The following is a 16,160-nucleotide window of genomic DNA, read 5'->3' on the forward strand; positions in this document are numbered from 1 at the left end:
TGGTAGAAGACACAGAGGGGAGTGTCGATTTAGCGGAGAGTGTTTCAAGTGTGGGGCTACGGATCATTTCATAAGAGATTGCCCTCAGAGGAGTGGCTCAATAGCTCCGGTACAAGTTGATAGACCTTCCCCTATAGTTCAAAGGGGTAAAAGATCGGGTAGAGCAGAAACGGCTTGTAACACCCCCGTTTGCATAGCCTGGTAGATTTCACTGTTCCGGTGACCGGTGTCGGTCCGGACAATTAATAGGATTAGGGCCACACTTAAGACAACTTGAGAAGCCATAAACATAAATAATTAGTAATGTTTAATTAGTTAACTATAAATAAGAAAAACAGAACATAAGAGGTTAAACGAGCCGAGAGTCACAGCGATGAGTGACCTCCTCGGGAACGACTGCGAAGTCTTTTTAAACTCAAATTTTGAATCGTAAAAAGTGACGCTGCGGTCCTTAGGACCCTTATGAACACAGTGGAAAAGAGGAAATCACGAAAAAGAACTGTTAAGTCAGTCAAATAATTAGGTCAGGGAGCCGGAAGAAATATTGGATTATTTGCAAACCGGGATGAACCGGCGAGGGGCAATTTGGTCAATTGACCCCAAGAGCTGACTCCTGACCTAACTGTCAAATAAAATCGGAGAAAAGAAAATTTCGGAATCGAGAATTAAATTAAAAAAACTAATAGAAAAAAAAAGAAAAAAAAAAAGAAGAAGAAGATAGAAAAGTTAAAGATGATGACATCATGAATGATGTCAATAAGAAATTAATTAAGTTATTTATTAAATGGGATTTTGTGGTCTTCCATCAACTAAAATAAATTAAGAAAAGAAAAAAATTAACAACAAAAAGTCATCTTCATCTTCTCAAAAACGTCACTCTCTTCTCTCCCTCACAAAACCACCATGAAAGCTCATTTTTGAGCTTGAAAAACTAAAATCCAACCATACAAAATTGTTCTACCATAAGTAGACCTTGTTTGGGCAACTAAGAAAGAAGATTCAAGGAAAAGAAAGAAAAAAATTTGAAGAAAAGGAGGAAGAAAATTCTGCTCAAGGTATAGTACTATAAACTTCAATTTTTATTGTTTAATTAGTGTTAGTGTGGCATCAAGAGCTTGTAAATAAACTTGAAATGAAATAAAATCATGGGAGAAGGACTAAACTGAAATTTTGGCTTGGTTGATGGGAGTATGATTGGTATGGTTTGATGTGTTTAAAGGGAATTAAAGATGTTAATAAACTTACATTAGTATGGTGTTAAGATGGAAATGCACCAATTGTGATTGAATGAGTGAGTTAGGGTTTCAATGCTAGGGTTTATGGACCAAAATTTGGAGAAATGCATAAATGGCATGTTTAACCTATTGTGAAATGAAATAATGGTCAATTATGACCAAATAAGTTGTGTGGGAATGATAGGAATGAAAACTAAATTCGGAGGTTAATGGTCATGCTGCTGGCAGCATGACCAAACCAACTTTGAAGGACCAAAACTCAAATTTTACAAGCCCAATTGATATGCCACCAATTGGAGATGAAAATAGACATAAAAGAGCACAATTTTCATTAAGGAACCATGGCCAAAAACTGACCAAAACTTGGTGAAACAATTGACCAAAGTGAGTTGATTGCAGGCTGCCACTGCACAAAACTGACCAAATGAACAGTAACTGTTCATTTGGTCATAACTCGAGCTAGGTAGGTCAAATTGACCTGAAATTTTGCCAGCAATTAGATATGATATAGACCTAAAACTTTCATGAAGAACACCAACCCAAATTAGGCCATTAACTCATTCAAATCATTGAGCAAAGTTAAAATTACTGTACTGAAATTCTGCAGAATTTTCATTGAGCAGCAATGTTTGGAGGGCTATAACTCTCTCCAGAAAACTCGGATTTAGGCGATTCTTGAATCGATGGAAACCTAAGACATAGTACAACATTTCATATGAAGAAAGTGAGACCGAATTATGAACTTAACTTGATCAAACAATTGACCAAAGTTGGACCAAAAATCTGCCAGCACCTAAATTGCAGTATGAACAGTGCACGTGAACAGTAAACTTATTTTGGCCATAACTTGAGCTACAAAACTCCGATTGAGGTGATCCAAAAATGAGAATACACTTAAGACAATAAGGAACATTTTCTATGAAGGAAGTTTTGTCAAATTCCAACAGTAGATCGACCAATGGAATAGTGCAACTTCGGAAAACCAAAACCGAAAATTGGCAATTTTGCCAAAATGACCTAAGCTTTAAACAAATGACCAAAACCAACAAGTTTGGTGACCAAAATGTGGTATGTGGGTGAAGTTGGAGTTCCCATACCCATTAAGCCTTAGAAAGTCAATAATTTGACTTAAATAGTGCAGTGAATAGTAACCCGAAACACAAAATTTCGAGAACGTCGAATTTAACACGTTAGAGCTAGCTAAATGTGAAGTTAAGTTTATTTTGGATTTATTTTAAGTTCTAGTACTGAAACATTGTAAAATTGTGTGTTTCAGTTGAAAAGAATATCGGGAAGGAACCCGAGGAACCGAGTCGAGGCTAAAGGACGACTCGTTTGAGGTTTGTGCACAACATATACTTTTATAATCATCTTTTGCATATCGTTTTAAATAATGTGAAATATTGGATTATGACATTCTTATGATGTTGATCTAAATTGTTGAAAGTTATTATGTATATTTGAAAAGAAAATGTTTAGCAAATTGTTAAGATAAGTTTTGAAACCACAGTGTCATGACCACATATTTGAACACCTCACTAGCACGACTAGTGGGGGTAATTAGTTTCGAATTTTGATTCCTTCTCTGGAGAAGTATTGAGGTGTGCCAGTAGAAGAGGATGTGAATGGATATCCATATATTTGAGCTAGCTAGCCTTGTGATATGATTTCTCTTTAGCCTCTGGCTATTGAGATTCATGTGATTTCTCTTTAGCCTCTGGCTATTGAGATTCTATTTGTTTCGAATGGCGTGATTTAACTGTGGGTTTTATGAAATGTGTTTTGATACTTTGAAATAAACTTGGTTTACATGTAAAATCTTACAATGCATGATTGTATTTAATTTTCATGTTTAGTCAAATTTTTGAATGAATGTGCTTTAAGTTTTGCATAAAGATTATTTTAGTATATTGTGCACCACTGAGTCTTAGTACTCAGCGATAGCTTTTATTGCTGTCGCAGATACAGAGATTAGAGGAGCAGCAGACTGAGCTGCTGAGGTGTGTGAAGTCATCAGTTTGAAGCCTTCGGGTATAATTTATACCCTAACTGTAAATACTTCTTTTGATGTATATATTGCACATAAATGTATGGACATGTAAAAATGGGTCTTGAGCAGCTTGTACACAAATTTGTATGAAGTTTGTAATAAAGTTTAGTTTGTGTTTCTTTTGATATAAATTTGTAAGGTTATGTATAAATTATTTTGTTTTTAATGAAATATGAATGATATTGATTGACAGTATTTTGAGAATTATTGAACTTGTGAATTTTGATAAATTGATTGAGTTTGATTGTGAAACCGAAGTAGTGGTTGAGAAAATCTTTTAGAAGTGCTTTTTACAGGTATTCGAAGAACGGTTTTCTCAAAATACAGAGTAAACTCTTTCAAAATTTTTATCAAATTTGCGGAAAACTAAAATGGCCAAAAATATTAATTAGTTTTAATTTCAACTAAATGTTTTAAATACTCATTAGAAATGCTCACCACTTGTCAAAGATAAGAAAATTGTTTTAAAATCCCTTGTAGGGTACTTAATGAGTTATCGGTAGGTGAAGTTCGGTAGTTCATTAGGTATTCTACGGGATCATGTTATGCCTTACAGAGGGGTAAGGTGTGACATGTTTTAGTGGTATCAGAGCAAGTTTTTGAATTATGTTTTAAATTGTGAATTTGTGTTTTTCTTTGTTAAGTACAACTGCTCAATGTCCATAATTGTTACATACAGTGCATTACATCATGAATATGAACTAACGGAGGGAAATCTCCTTGTGTTACTTGTTCAGGAGATACCCTAACTTCAGACTGAAATGGAAGAAGGGGATCGCTCAGTTGAGCAGTCTGTTGAAGCTGAGGCACAAGGAAGCCCGACTTTACGAATGTCGGTGGGTCAAAGACCACCCCACAAATGCCGCAAATTCTGCCTGATTCGCATGACAGATAGCGGCAATGTTTCAACAAATGGCTGGGGGTATGCCTGCTCAAGCTCCACCCCAACCACCTGTGGCACAACCACTGCCTCCAGCCAGACAATATGATAAATTATTGAAGTATGGGGCTGCAGAATTTAAGGGTACAGTAGACCCACTTGAGGCAGAGCAATGGCTTGAAAGAATGGACAGAGTGTTTAAGAAATTGCACTGCCCAGATGAGTTGAAGTTCGAATATTACGTGGTCGCTCGCAAGGGGATGCATATGATTGGTGGAAGACCATCCCCCACAGCTTGGCAGAACCACCAGTGCTAACCTGGGATGACTTCATCAGAGAGTTCAGACAGAAATACATCCCAGATGCATATGTTGATCAGAAATTGCAAGAATTTTTTTAGTTTGAAACAAGGAAATCGATCAGTGGCAGAGTATGAGAGAGAGTTCTCCCGCCTGAGTCACTATGCGGAGAGTCTCCTTACTACCAGTAAAGCAAGATGCAAGAGATTTGAGACGGGTTTGAAGCCCAGCATAAGGATGCAAGTTGTGGGATTTCGACACAGCAACTTCTCAGAACTTATGTCTCAAGCACTTGAACTGGAGAGAGTTGAAGCAGAAGCAAACCCAGTGAAGGAAAAAGTCGAGAAATTAGAAAAAGACAAGGGGGAAAAATCAGTTGAACAGAGTTCTGGTGCTACCTCTGGAAAGAAAAAGAAGTTTAGTGGACCCAGCAGGGGTCGAGGTGGAAGATTTGGTAGGGGCCGATTCTGCAGGAGAGACCCCTAGGTCAGTCGTGATCGGCGAGGGTTCACATTCTGCCCGCCCCTGTGAGACTTGTGGCAAGATTCATGGGGGGGAATGTTATTGGGCCACTGGAGCCTGCTTTAACTGTGGAGGTAAGGGCCATATAGCTAAAGACTGTACTAGTGCTCCGAGATATGGTCCAGCTCCTACTACTGCCGAGGGATCTATTCAGAGTCCTGCTCCCAGAGGTTCACAGTCAGTTGGCAGAGGAAGAGGCAGAGGTAGAGGCACTGCTTCAGGCAGTCAGGGCACAATTGGTCAGTCAGGACAAGGAAGTGCTTCAACCAGAATCTACGCAATGAGACAGCGTGAAGAGGCTGAGACTTCTGATGTGGTAGCTGGTATATTCTCTATCTCTGGTCAAGATGTATTTGTATTGTTTGATCCGGGTTCAACCCATTCATATGTTAGTGCTAGCATAGTCAGTTCACTTGCTGTCCCATGTGTGCAAATGGGTTTTGAAGTGCTAGTAACTAGTCCGTTAGGACAAGAGGTCCGGGTCAACAGAATTTATAGAGACTGTCCTTTGGTGATCCAAGGACATGTTTTCCTGTCAGACTTGATTGAGATGCCCTTCAGAGAGTATGATATTATCTTAGGCATGGATTGGTTAGCCAGGCATCATGCTATGATTGACTGTAGACTGAAGACAGTCACTTTTGGTCTCCCTTTGTACGGTGATGTGGTCATACACGGGGAGAGGCATTTACTGCCATCAAACATCATTTCGGCTGCACTAGCCAGAAAGATGATCAGAAAGGGGTGTGAAGCATACTTGGCACATGTGATAGACACCCAGGTGGGGAGTCCAGCACTAAGGGACATCCCTACGGTATGTGACTTTCCGGATGTATTTCCTGAAGAATTGCCAGGATTACCTCCAGAAAGAGAGGTGCAGTTTGAAATTGATGTTATGCCTGGTGTGGATCCAATCTCTATAACGCCATATAGAATGGCACCTGCAGAATTGAAAGAGTTGAAAGTGCAGTTGCAAGAATTGCTTGACAAGGGCTTTATCCGCCCTAGTGTGTCACCTTGGGGAGCGCCAGTGTTGTTTGTAAAGAAGAAAGATGGCACTCTCCGCTTGTGTATTGATTATCGGCAGTTGAATAAGGTGACAATAAAGAATAGATATCCATTGCCCCGCATTGATGACTTGTTTGATCAGTTGAGGGGTGCAGCTGTGTTCTCCAAAATTGACCTGAGATCAGGTTATTATCAGCTGAAAGTACAAGAGCAAAGTATTTCTAAAACTGCCTTCAGAACCCGCTATGGCCATTATGAGTTCTTGGTCATGCCATTCGGGTTAACTAATGCTCCGGCTGCTTTTATGGATCTGATGAACACTATTTTCAGACCATACCTCGACCAGTTTGTGGTGGTATTCATAGATGATATATTGGTATATTCGAGGAATGCAGAAGAGCATGATAGACATCTGCGGATTGTACTGCAGACTTTGAGGGAGAAACAGCTATATGCCAAATTGTCGAAGTGTGAATTTTGGCTGAAAGAAATATCTTTTTTGGGGCATGTAGTATCAGAAGAGGGCATTAAGGTAGATCCAAGTAAGATTGAAGCTGTCCTTAATTGGAGGCCACCCAGAAATGTCACAGAAATTCGTAGTTTTCTGGGTTAGCCGATACTACCGTAGATTTGTGAAGGGATTCTCCATGTTGGCATCTCCATTGACCAAGCTGCTTAGAAAAGATGTAAAATTTCAGTGGACGGATAAATGCCAGCAGAGTTTTGATGAATTGAAGAGATGTTTGACTGAAGCTCCAGTCCTAACTTTACCCACACCGGGTAAAGAATATACAGTTTACAGCGATGCTTCTCACAACGGGTTAGGTTGTGTGTTGATGCAAGATCGAAATGTCATTGCCTATGCATCACGCCAGCTAAAACCGCATGAGAGGAATTATCCGACACATGATTTGGAGCTTGCAGCCATTGTGTTTGCTCTTAAGATCTGGAGACATTATTTGTATGGGGAGAAATGTTACATCTACACAGATCATAAGAGTTTGAAGTATTTGGGCACCCAGAAAGAGTTGAATTTGAGACAGAGGAGAAGGTTAGAGTTGATAAAATACAATGATTGTCTGATAGACTATCACCAGTGGAAAGCTAATGTTGTGGCGATGCCTTAAGTCGCAAGACTATGGCAAGTCTACGGTTACTCCTTTGTCTTTGGTACATGAGTTAAGATCATTGCATGCCACTTAGAGATTAATGATGAGGCGCATAGCGGTTGCATGGCATGTACAGCGGTGTTGATTGATCGATTAGAATGGTCGCTCGTAATGATCGAAGTATCGAAGTCGATGGAAGAAGCCCAGCAGGGCAAGAAACCAGAATTCTCACTCAGAGATGATGGTCTATTGCTACACCAGGGCAGAATGTGTGTTCCTAATGATGTTGAATTGAGGAGGATCATTTTAAAGGAAGCACATGAGTCTCCTTTTGCCATGCACCCTGGTGGTACAAAAATGTATAGAGGGCTAAAGGAGCATTACTGGTGGATGGGTATGAAGAGAGATGTGGCAGAGTTTGTATCCAAATGCCTAACTTGTCAGCAAGTGAAGGCAGAGCATCAAGTACCCGCTGGGTTGTTACATCCACTACCGCACTGCAGTGGAAATGGGAGAGAATAACGATGGATTTTGTGATGGGACTTCCGAGGACACAAAAGAGTCATGATGCAGTTTGGGTCATTGTTGACAGACTGACTAAATCTGCTCATTTTCTGCCAGTTCGGATGGACTACAGTTTAGAAAGATTGGCCAAGTTATACATCGATGAGATTGTGAGATTGCATGGAGTGCCAGTATCCATCGTGTCAGACAGAGATCCTAGGTTCACTTCTAGATTCTGGGGTAGTCTTCAGAGAGCCCTAGGAACTAGATTGAACTTCAGTACTGCATTCCACCCACGCATGCATGGCCACCCGAGAGGGTAATTCAGATCTTGGAGGACATGCTACGGGCTTGTGTGATTGAGTTTGAGGGTAGTTGGGATACACACTTGCCTTTGATTGAGTTTGCTTACAACAACAGCTACCAATCAAGCATTGGGATGCCTCCATATGAAGCTTTGTATGGCATAAAATGTAGAACCCCGTTGTGTTGGGATGACCTGGGTGAAAGAAAGATGATTGGACCCGAAATTATTCAGCAAACTGAAGAGAAAATCAAGGTGATCCGAGATCGACTTAAGACTGCATCGCATCGTAAGTCCTATATTCATTAAAAAAGAAGGGATATTGAGTATGCAGTGGGTGAGAAAGTTTTCCTCAAAGTTTCTCCTTGGAAGAGAATTATGAGATTCGGCAGAAAGGGGAAACTGAGTCCTCGTTTCATTGGGCCATATGAGGTTCTGGAAAGAGTGGGTCCTTTGGCATATCGGTTGGCACTACCTCCAGAGTTGGAAAAGATACATAATGTCTTCCATGTGTCTATGTTGAGGAGGTATCGATCAGACCCATCTCATGTACTACCAGTAGAAGAAATAGAAGTGAATCCAGACCTCACATATGAAGAAGAACCCATAAAGATTCTGGCTTATGAGGTGAAGCTACGGAATAGCGAATAAGCATACCGTTAGTAAAAGTCTGTGGAACCATCATTCGGGCCAAGAAGCTACTTGGGAACGAGAGGAGGACATGAGGAGACAACACCCACAGCTGTTCAGAGATTGATACCAGGTAAAATTTCGAGACGAAATTTATTTAAGAGGGGGAGAATTGTAACACCCCCGTTTGCATAGCCTGGTAGATTTCACTGTTCCGGTGACCGGTGTCGGTCCGGACAATTAATAGGATTAGGGCCACACTTAAGACAACTTGAGAAGCCATAAACATAAATAATTAGTAATGTTTAATTAGTTAACTACAAATAAGAAAAACAGAACATAAGAGGTTAAACGAGCCGAGAGTCACAGCGATGAGTGACCTCCTGAACGATCACAAGTCTTTTTAAACTCAAATTTTGAATCGTAAAAAGTGACGCTGCGGTCCTTAGGACCCTTATGAACACAGTGGAAAAGAGGAAATCACGAAAAAGAACTGTTAAGTCAGTCAAATAATTAGGTCAGGGAGCCGGAAGAAATATTGGATTATTTGCAAACCGGGATGAACCGGCGAGGGGCAATTTGGTCAATTGACCCCAAGAGCTGACTCCTGACCTAACTGTCAAATAAAATCGGAGAAAAGAAAATTTCGGAATCGAGAATTAAATTAAAAAAACTAATAGAAAAAAAAATAAAAAAAAAAAGAAGAAGAAGATAGAAAAGTTAAAGATGATGACATCATGAATGATGTCAATAAGAAATTAATTAAGTTATTTATTAAATGGGATTTTGTGGTCTTCCATCAACTAAAATAAATTAAGAAAAGAAAAAAATTAACAACAAAAAGTCATCTTCATCTTCTCAAAAACGTCACTCTCTTCTCTCCCTCACAAAACCACCATGAAAGCTCATTTTTGAGCTTGAAAAACTAAAATCCAACCATACAAAATTGTTCTACCATAAGTAGACCTTGTTTGGGCAACTAAGAAAGAAGATTCAAGGAAAAGAAAGAAAAAAATTTGAAGAAAAGGAGGAAGAAAATTCTGCTCAAGGTATAGTACTATAAACTTCAATTTTTATTGTTTAATTAGTGTTAGTGTGGCATCAAGAGCTTGTAAATAAACTTGAAATGAAATAAAATCATGGGAGAAGGACTAAACTGAAATTTTGGCTTGGTTGATGGGAGTATGATTGGTATGGTTTGATGTGTTTAAAGGGAATTAAAGATGTTAATAAACTTACATTAGTATGGTGTTAAGATGGAAATGCACCAATTGTGATTGAATGAGTGAGTTAGGGTTTCAATGCTAGGGTTTATGGACCAAAATTTGGAGAAATGCATAAATGGCATGTTTAACCTATTGTGAAATGAAATAATGGTCAATTATGACCAAATAAGTTGTGTGGGAATGATAGGAATGAAAACTAAATTCGGAGGTTAATGGTCATGCTGCTGGCAGCATGACCAAACCCACTTTGAAGGACCAAAACTCAAATTTTACAAGCCCAATTGATATGCCACCAATTGGAGATGAAAATAGACATAAAAGAGCACAATTTTCATTAAGGAACCATGGCCAAAAACTGACCAAAACTTGGTGAAACAATTGACCAAAGTGAGTTGATTGCAGGCTGCCACTGCACAAAACTGACCAAATGAACAGTAACTGTTCATTTGGTCATAACTCGAGCTAGGTAGGTCAAATTGACCTGAAATTTTGCCAGCAATTAGATATGATATAGACCTAAAACTTTCATGAAGAACACCAACCCAAATTAGGCCATTAACTCATTCAAATCATTGAGCAAAGTTAAAATTACTGTACTGAAATTCTGCAGAATTTTCATTGAGCAGCAATGTTTGGAGGGCTATAACTCTCTCCAGAAAACTCGGATTTAGGCGATTCTTGAATCGATGGAAACCTAAGACATAGTACAACATTTCATATGAAGAAAGTGAGACCGAATTATGAACTTAACTTGATCAAACAATTGACCAAAGTTGGACCAAAAATCTGCCAGCACCTAAATTGCAGTATGAACAGTGCACGTGAACAGTAAACTTATTTTGGCCATAACTTGAGCTACAAAACTCCGATTGAGGTGATCCAAAAATGAGAATACACTTAAGACAATAAGGAACATTTTCTATGAAGGAAGTTTTGTCAAATTCCAACAGTAGATCGACCAATGGAATAGTGCAACCGGAAAACCAAAACCGAAAATTGGCAATTTTGCCAAAATGACCTAAGCTTTAAACAAATGACCAAAACCAACAAGTTTGGTGACCAAAATGTGGTATGTGGGTGAAGTTGGAGTTCCCATACCCATTAAGCCTTAGAAAGTCAATAATTTGACTTGAATAGTGCAGTGAATAGTAACCCAAACACAAAATTTCGAGAACGTCGAATTTAACACGTTAGAGCTAGCTAAATGTGAAGTTAAGTTTATTTTGGATTTATTTTAAGTTCTAGTACTGAAACATTGTAAAATTGTGTGTTTCAGTTGAAAAGAATATCGGGAAGGAACCCGAGGAACCGAGTCGAGGCTAAAGGACGACTCGTTTGAGGTTTGTGCACAACATATACTTTTATAATCATCTTTTGCATATCGTTTTAAATAATGTGAAATATTGGATTATGACATTCTTATGATGTTGATCTAAATTGTTGAAAGTTATTATGTATATTTGAAAAGAAAATGTTTAGCAAATTGTTAAGATAAGTTTTGAAACCACAGTGTCATGACCACATATTTGAACACCTCACTAGCACGACTAGTGGGGGTAATTAGTTTCGAATTTTGATTCCTTCTCTGGAGAAGTATTGAGGTGTGCCAGTAGAAGAGGATGTGAATGGATATCCATATATTTGAGCTAGCTAGCCTTGTGATATGATTTCTCTTTAGCCTCTGGCTATTGAGATTCATGTGATTTCTCTTTAGCCTCTGGCTATTGAGATTCTATTTGTTTCGAATGGCGTGATTTAACTGTGGGTTTTATGAAATGTGTTTTGATACTTTGAAATAAACTTGGTTTACATGTAAAATCTTACAATGCATGATTGTATTTAATTTTCATGTTTAGTCAAATTTTTGAATGAATGTGCTTTAAGTTTTGCATAAAGATTATTTTAGTATATTGTGCACCATCGAGTCTTAGTACTCGTGATAGCTTTATTCTTTGCCGCAGATACAGAGATTAGAGGAGCAGCAGACTGAGCTGCTGAGGTGTGTGAAGTCATCAGTTTGAAGCCTTCGGGTATAATTTATACCCTAACTGTAAATACTTCTTTTGATGTATATATTGCACATAAATGTATGGACATGTAAAAATGGGTCTTGAGCAGCTTGTACACAAATTTGTATGAAGTTTGTAATAAAGTTTAGTTTGTGTTTCTTTTGATATAAATTTGTAAGGTTATGTATAAATTATTTTGTTTTTAATGAAATATGAATGATATTGATTGATGATTTTGAGAATTATTGAACTTGTGAATTTTGATAAATTGATTGAGTTTGATTGTGAAACCAAGTAGTGGTTGAGAAAATCTTTTAGAAGTGCTTTTACAGTATTCAAGAACGGTTTTCTCAAAATACAGAGGAAACTCTGTCAAAATTTTTATCAAATTTGCGGAAAACTAAAATGGCCAAAAATATTAATTAGTTTTAATTTCAACTAAATGTTTTAAATACTCATTAGAAATGCTCACCACTTGTCAAAGATAAGAAAATTGTTTTAAAATCCCTTGTAGGGTACTTAATGAGTTATCGGTAGGTGAAGTTCGGTAGTTCATTAGGTATTCTACGGGATCATGTTATGCCTTACAGAGGGGTAAGGTGTGACACGGCTGACATTTCACAGAAGATTGTTTCTGAGACAGTTGAAAAGCCCGAAGTCAGGGTGGCACCACAAGTATATACTATGGAAGCTCAGGAAGAGCCAAACCCAGACACTGATGAGGCGATACAAGGAAGTGAAGAAACAAGGAGGTAACAACTCCCCGATTACTTAAGTCAGGTAAATTTCGAGGACGAAATTTAAATTAGAGGGGAAGAGTTGTAACACCCTCCCCGTAACAACTCCGTACATTCTCTTTGATCGGTGTGGGTGTCGATCGGACAGCTAGAACGTCCGGAAAAATAATTAAACTTAAGTGAGGAACCATAATTAACTCAAATATTAATGAGAAAAATTTAGCAAAAATTTTAGAAATAAAATACAGTTAAGTCAAACGAGCCGGTGCCCAAGCGATGGGTAACCGGAGGGAAGTTGCGGTTCTCGCAACGAGGAGCCCTAGACCCGGGGGAAAAATTATAAAATAATTTTTGGGACTCCAGAGAAGGGTCATTGAGGTTCCTATGGCATTAGAATGCCAAGAAAATATTTAGAAAAATTTTTCAATCGGTACAGACAATTTTGACCCGTTAAGCCAAATGGAGGGCATTTTGGTCATTTCGCCTTCCGAGGTGATTTTTGGCCGACTTGTCCAGTTGAGTAAATAATTAATATGACATAAAATATGAATAAACATTACTAGAAATTAAATTGAAAATGAGTAATGAAAGAAGAAAAGAAAAGAAAACAAAAATGAAATAAAAATCAAATTTATGACATAGGATGATGCAATTAAAACCCTATCAACCAATCATATTTAATCAAGCATAAGAATAAAAGTCAAAAGACCCTAAATTAAACCAAAATTCTGCATCTTCTTCCTCCAATACGTGAACCTCTCTCTACTCTCTCTTCTTCATTTTTCTTCTTCTCCCAAGCTTAAATTTCCCACAATTCTCACCATAAAAACCCTAGCTCCCTACATTAAAAGTTGATTTTAGACCTTGATCAAGTGTTTAGTAGCAAAAAAAAAGAGGAGAAGTGAAGGTTTAACAAGTTGGGAATTTTATCAAATAAGGTTAGTGCCTAATTCCACTTATATCTCTATTATTCCATGTTAATTACTTAAAATAAGTATGAATTTGTGAACCAAATGAATGAAAGTTAAGGGTATGTATGCTATGGATTTTGGCTGCCCTAAGGAAGGAACAAAGGTGGAGTGTTTTTTTATGGTTTTAATAGACTTAGAATGAATTAAAGATTATGCTTAAGGTGTATATACACATATATAGTGAATGGAAGTGCTTAATTAGGTGTATGTGTGAATCATAAGGGAAAACTAGGGTTTTGAGAAGTGAAAAATTGAATTGGCTTAGGAAATTGTTAGAGCACATTTTAATGGTCAATTAGTGACCATTTTAGGTATGTTGACCATAATTAGAACTTAAAAATATAATGGCTAATTGAAGGTGAAATTGCCCTAGACAAGAAAGATAGGGTGAAAATTCAGTCCCTCTGCACTGCCATAACTTGGGCTGTGTTAGTCCAATTGGTGTTTGGCTAATTGGACATGAAACTAGGCTTATAATGGCACATTTTTGCTGAAGATAACTTTCCCTAAAGACCAAAGCAAGAGGAACAAAACTTGGCACAAAACCGGACACCCTCCAACAGCACCTGTAGAAAAGACCAAAAGAAGAGTAACTGTTCAATAGGTCATAACTCACTGTAAATGTGGTCAATTGACCTGAAATTTTTACAGCAACAAGTTAAGACATAGACAAACAAATTTCATGAAGAAACCTACCCCAAATTATGGCCAGAACCTAACCCAAATGGCAATGGCAGCCACTGTTCAAACCTGCAACTCTGCAGATATTGATTTGAGCAGCCATGTTTGGATGACTATAACTCTCTCTAGAAAACTCGGATTTAGGCAATTCTTGAACCGATGGAAACCTAAGACATAGTAGAACATTTCATATGAAGAAAGTTAGACCAAATTATGAACTTAACTTGGTCAAATTACTGACCAAAGTTGGACCAAAAATCTGCTAGCACCCAATATGGCAGCATGAGCGTGCACGTGAACAGTAAACTTATTTTGGCCATAACTTGAGCTACAAAACTCCAAATGGAGTGATTCAAAAAGGAAATTCAACTAGACAGAATAAGGAACAACTTTCATGTTTACCATTTCCTCAAATTCCCACTGTAGAAATATCAAATGGAACAATAAAGATGAAGCACCAAATCTGAAAATTTTGCTCAATTAGCATTAAGCTTAAAAATGGTATTGGCAACCAATACCAACAAGTTTGAAATACAAAATGTGGTATGTTTGAGGTGTTAAAACCAATACACCTATTTTCTATCCAAAAGTCAACATTTTTGTTGACCAATGAGGTGAATAGTAACACCAAAACCAAAAATTGGCAATTTTGCCAAAATGACCTAAGCTTTGAGAAAGTGACCAAAACTAACAAGTTTTAAATGCAAAATGGGGTACATTGGGAGTGTTAAAACCAATGCACCTATGTTCTATGCAAAAGTCAAATTTTGTTGACTAATGAAATGAATAGTGACATGAAAACTTGAAATTCAAAAATTGTGAAACTTAAAAATGCAAAATGCCCTAGTAGGCCTAATGTGATTGGTTTGGATAGTTTGGCATGCCAATAGGGTATTGTTTTAGCAGTACTGCGAAAGGAAAGGCTTTATGCCTGTATTCATGGCTTTTATGCGGTATTCATGGCTTTTATGCGGTATTCATGGCTTTTATGCCCGATTATGTGATACCATGGCTTTTTAGCCATACCGATCGCATACACGTGGTTGGCGTTCGCGTCCCATGGTATGACGGCCCGAGGCACCGCGGTTCGGTGCCAACGACCCGTTATCGATCCGCCCAAAGATAGGTTACTTGGGCATGGAAAAGTATAATCAGAATCGAACTGATTGTTAAAGAAAATACGAAAATTAAATATCAGGAATGATTACGATAGAATACAAAAAAACTCAAGATCAGGAACAAAATAAAAAAACAAAATGCATGAAGAATTTAATATCATAAAACGTAATTAGCCCTCGACTAAACAGTAAGTTGGAAAGTAATCACTTCATCTGAACACAATGGCTAAGAAAAGATGATTTTTATATTGCATATTATTTCTTTCTATTTTATTATTTGCACCACTAAGCTTTATGCTTAGCGCGTCGCTTTGCAACGCGTGAGGCGAAAGATCTTGATCTAGAGCCCGTAGACCACAAATTGAGTAAGTCCATCCCGCAGATTCGCATAGTGTGCGTGTCACCTCACCGTCATGCAGCATTGGTAGGACGCCAGATGTCATTTTGGTATTTTGTAATTGATTTTATTTTCTCATATGTATTTGAAACTTATGTAATGTATTTTGATATTCATGTAAATAATGAAAAGTGTGGTTGTAAATGGAAAAGTGAATGTTATCTATGATTTATGCATGGTTTCATATGAGATGGATGAATGAGAACTGAGATTGAACATTGTTGAGAATTTGATAAATGGAGTTGAGATGATGGAAAATGAATATAGGAAGTGTTTTTCACAGGTTCCGAAGAACTGTTTTCTCCATTTTTAGCCGGTACTCACTGGATTTTCTTTAAAATTTTCGGAACCTCAAATAAATAGTAATTTCGATAAATGGCTTAAAATGAATTATATTTAACAAGTTATATTCAAAACTACGATAAAAATGTATTTAAGATAAAATAGAGTGCTCCGGCACACTGAGTGGCATAACTTGCT

General features: G+C 37.8%; 1 protein-coding gene and 1 long non-coding RNA gene across 2 annotated transcripts; both read left to right on the plus strand.

The window, feature by feature from the left end:
- Positions 1-2,375: 2,375 nt before the first annotated feature.
- On the plus strand, positions 2,376-3,480 carry LOC131181521 (uncharacterized). Its single transcript, XR_009150052.1, has 2 exons — positions 2,376-2,575; positions 3,198-3,480. It is a non-coding gene; the product is annotated as an uncharacterized LOC131181521 (long non-coding RNA).
- Positions 3,481-4,115: 635 nt separating this feature from the next.
- On the plus strand, positions 4,116-11,333 carry LOC131181347 (uncharacterized). Its single transcript, XM_058149392.1, has 3 exons — positions 4,116-4,182; positions 4,938-5,309; positions 11,044-11,333. The coding sequence occupies exons 1-3, from the start codon at positions 4,116-4,118 to the stop codon at positions 11,088-11,090; spliced, it is 486 nt and encodes a 161-aa protein (XP_058005375.1). The 3' UTR covers positions 11,091-11,333.
- The last annotated feature ends 4,827 nt before the right edge of the window (positions 11,334-16,160 follow it).

This window comes from Hevea brasiliensis, chromosome 7, assembly GCF_030052815.1.
Source record: "Hevea brasiliensis isolate MT/VB/25A 57/8 chromosome 7, ASM3005281v1, whole genome shotgun sequence".
Classification (NCBI taxonomy): Eukaryota; Viridiplantae; Streptophyta; class Magnoliopsida; order Malpighiales; family Euphorbiaceae; genus Hevea; species Hevea brasiliensis.